Source organism: Ostrea edulis, chromosome 5, assembly GCF_947568905.1.
Source record: "Ostrea edulis chromosome 5, xbOstEdul1.1, whole genome shotgun sequence".
NCBI lineage: Eukaryota > Metazoa > Mollusca > Bivalvia > Ostreida > Ostreidae > Ostrea > Ostrea edulis.
The window spans coordinates 29419258-29423215 of NC_079168.1; the positions used below are offsets into that span (position 1 = coordinate 29419258).

Consider the following 3958-nt stretch of genomic DNA (forward strand, 5'->3'; position numbering starts at 1 on the left):
CTAACTTTGTTCTTGATAAATGTTGGTGAATACCAGAAAAAGGGAATCTATGTAGACTTCTCCAGTCAAACTTGCCTTATCTATGATCTTGTCAGCATCACTGTTATCTAGTGTACCGATACCATACCCATATACCACTAGACTACCTCCGGGGCGCAGTATTCTGGAAAATTGTCAGAAAACATGAGGAAATATCGAAATAATTGGTTATATGGAAAAAAAATCATTGAAAATCTCTGGCATAACAAATAAATGCCAATGCGTTTTAATATTTCGTGTATACATATGAATTGATCCTCTGTTGACTGGCACTCATTACTATATGATAATATAAATGCAGTGAAACAGTCTAATCTTGCACCTGTGGAATTCATTTCTCTGAGCATTCTGACCCAATGCTTTTATTCTCAATTTCATATTTCCATTGTTTTTTACACTGTGTATTCTGACACACTGTGTATTCTGACATACTGTGTATTCTGACACGTTGGATTAGACAGAAAAGTATCTGAGATCATGACAAACAAGAGTATGTCTTCAGTAAATATACATGTTTAAGTTGTGTAAGACCCTACAATTTTACCTTTTTACCTCTCTGTAGAAAGGTTCCTGTTCTATCCAATGCATTGCCTGGGCAACGGTAACCAGGTCCACACTACAGTCAGACAGGAATGCAAAGGATTCGGCCTTACTGGTACAGAATGATAAGTTACTTTGTCTGTGTGTTGTCTGTGCTGTGTTTATCTGGGTCTCGATTACATCAGTGCCAATCACACTCTGGAAGTACTTGCACATGGGAAGGGTGCTAAGGCCGGTCCCACACCCAACATCCACTGCTGAGCCCAAAGAACCAGTGCCAGTCTTACAGTATTCAGCAATGAAATCATACATTGCGGGGGGATATGTGGGCCTGTACTTCTGATATGTTTCAGAGTGCTCTGAGCCCACAAAGAGCTCCATATTCCGATAGAGTGTCAACACTGCTAGATGAATCTGACGTTTCAAAACTCTTTGATTTTAGCAAATCGTGATTGCATTATAATGCAACCTAAAAGACAGTGAAAAAAATGTCTCATTATCCAATATGCACTTGCTACATTTAAAAATTTGAACAGATTTTTTAATTACATGTAACCAAACTTTGAAATTGTTGGATCATTTCACTTTTTTATGAAGAGAAATCAAACTTTTAAAACAAAATATTACTAAGGAGCGAGATCAGAAGATCGATGCCAGATAAAAATCTAAATTCAAATGAATAGGGGGAGGGATGGTAAAAACCCCTGTACGTTTCTGTCATCCAACAACGATTATACTTTCGATGAAAAAGACAAGTGACTATTGAAAACCACATAATAATATTACATTTTAATGAACATTTAAGTTTTCATGTAATAATAATAATAATAAATTCTTTTATTTAGACAGGATAGCACAATTAGTACAAATGACTAGTTTACATTGTGGTCCTGTATAAAACATATTCACAGACAGATAAATGAGAGAATAGAAAAATAGATAACATAATATAAAATATATACATAAAATACACACACGATATCACTGGGGGGGGGGAAATAAACATACACACACACACACACACACACACACATATATATATATATATATATATATATATATATATATATATATATACATATACATACATATACACACATACATACACATCATATCTATATATCACTTATTTGAGAAATAATGCTGCAAATATGCTGATTTAAAAGATGTAATAGAACCACAGCTTCTGACAGACTTGGGCAACTGATTCCATAAAATTCGAACTTTTGGTAAATATAAAATGCCACTATCGCTACTTCTTGTTGTTCTGGAACTAACTTGGCTGACAAAATTAAAAACGTTCATATATTCTGGTGTCATGTTATTAAGAACCTTAAAAGCAAGCACTAGTTTTCTATATACTAAATAATCATGAACAGGCATCCATTTAAGAACACTAAAAATATCAGCTGTAGAAGTTTGTGTGAATAAACAGAAGAAAAGGTATACAGAGTGTAAATCATGCTCGTATGTTTTTACTTGTTAATCGGTTAGTTTCAATATTCATCTGGGGGGGGGGGGGGGGGGGGGGTCTTGGTGAAAACTATGTGAACTTAGTTTTTTTGTCAGACATTGAACTTTTGATCTCGCCCCTAAAATGCATAAATTTCAAAATGGTTTGGGCAGTGGCATACCGGTTAGTGTTAAATCTAAAGCAAACTAGCATGGCGCTGCGCCATGCCCTTTTTGGCTGGCATGCCCTTTTTACTTGCACCATGCCCTTTTTTCTCTATAATTTTTAAAAAAATATTTGTTAATATAAATAATATATTATAAATATAAAGTTGTTCTTTATTTCACAAGGTTGATTGAAAAGTTAAAATCAAGGCAGCAGGTATTAACTTTTAAAGAGGCTAAATGATTATTCTATTACTATCATAGTATGATACAATGAAAGTGCCCCAAGATTGCCTTGCCGCGACGAAAAGTGCCCTTTAGAACATATGATATGTGTGCCCTCTCTAGATCCTAGATTTAACACTACTGGTACATTTCAAGATATCAGTAGATGCAGTAAAATAATACTATGTAGCAAGAGAGGGGGAATTAAACCAATGCAAATTATTGATTTCCTCGCAGTCCTAGCAGCTGTTGGGAATCTAAGAAATAAATGTTTAAATTTTGTATTATGGAGACAGTTATGCAGAAATTACCCTATCCTTCCATTGTATTTATATCCCCATAATGAAACAGCCTAAATATCTATTTCCTCTACATTGCCAATACCTATGCAGTCTTTGGAGATCAGGTCTGTTGGAATTCCCATAGGTATAAATTGTGCTCCTTTTATTACTTGGCCTGTTTATGTATTATTACATGTATGGGGCAGATTTTATTTAAAAGCTTCAACATGAGAAGATGAAATTTCTTGCCATGGCATTCAACTTGGCATTTTATTTTATTTATTAATGATATTCACTTTCATTTATATTTCAATTTAATATATCCCAGTGAACTCAAAATAAAAGACACCAGAGTCCTCAAAATCTGTTTCATATTTGGATGTTTTACTGAACATTGATATTACTGGCAAACTAACAACTCAACTTTATGACAAATGGGATGACTTCAGCTTCTCCATCATCAACTTTCCATATTTTTATAGCAGTATTTCATTATCTCTTGCATATGGTGTTTATGTTTCCTAACTACTTTCAAACATAAGAGCATGTTCTGCATATGATAAATTTTCAAAATGAGGCAGGCTACTCAGACAAGTGGGATTTCAACATTCTATTTTAAACTCAGCATTTCACAAATTCTATGGTTATTATAATAATGATCTTATTTGCAGATTTATACAACCTGCCATTAGGTTGATTGTGATCTAACATGTTTCAAACCAATTGTTAGGTTGTTCTTAACATACTGATTTTAACTACAGATTACTCTGTTAACCTATCAAGATATAAGGGCTCACAGTGGGTCTTCACCTTTTTCATTCATATAATAGTATTTACATCAAGTTCAACAGTCAGAGATTTTATCAAGAAATAAAAGAAAGCAAAAGTGAGCAAGCTCACATACTCCACACTCCAACATTGCTTGGCAATGCCTTACATAATGAATGGTAATGCTATGCATTACTGCAAGAACAGGACTGACAGACTAGAAATTCTAAGTTCAAAAGGGGCATAACTCCCAGAAAAATTATTGAATCAGAATTTCATGGCAATATGCACATCTACACAATGTGTCCTTATTAACTACAAAGTTTCACAAAATCTCTGTTGAGCGGTCTCAGAGGAGTTGTGCTGACAAGAAAGGGACTGGCTGATATGATGGACTGACAAACGGGTCAAAAACATTATACCCTCCACAACTTTGTTGCATGGGGTATAATAAAATACACTGAAACAGCACAGGTTTGCAGCTGACC

The 3958-nt window shown here is 34.4% G+C and overlaps 1 protein-coding gene across 1 annotated transcript; it reads right to left on the minus strand.

Moving 5' to 3' along the window:
* Positions 1 to 960, minus strand: LOC125651230 (putative methyltransferase DDB_G0268948). The gene is made up of 2 exons (XM_048879810.2): positions 584 to 960; positions 1 to 163 (listed from the first exon to the last, which is right to left on the minus strand). Exons 1-2 carry the CDS (start codon positions 958 to 960, stop codon positions 1 to 3), a joined length of 540 nt encoding a protein of 179 aa, XP_048735767.2.
* Between the last annotated feature and the right edge of the window lie 2998 nt (positions 961 to 3958).

Bases quoted from the DNA above. Each gene is read 5' to 3' on its own strand.
- LOC125651230 (XM_048879810.2), bottom strand. From the start codon at position 960: ATGGAGCTCTTTGTGGGCTCAGAGCACTCTGAAACATATCAGAAGTAC. The intron at 164-583 runs GTAAAATTGTAG...ACAATTTTCCAG, and splicing joins TTCTACAGAGAGGTAAAAAG to AATACTGCGCCCCGGAGGTA.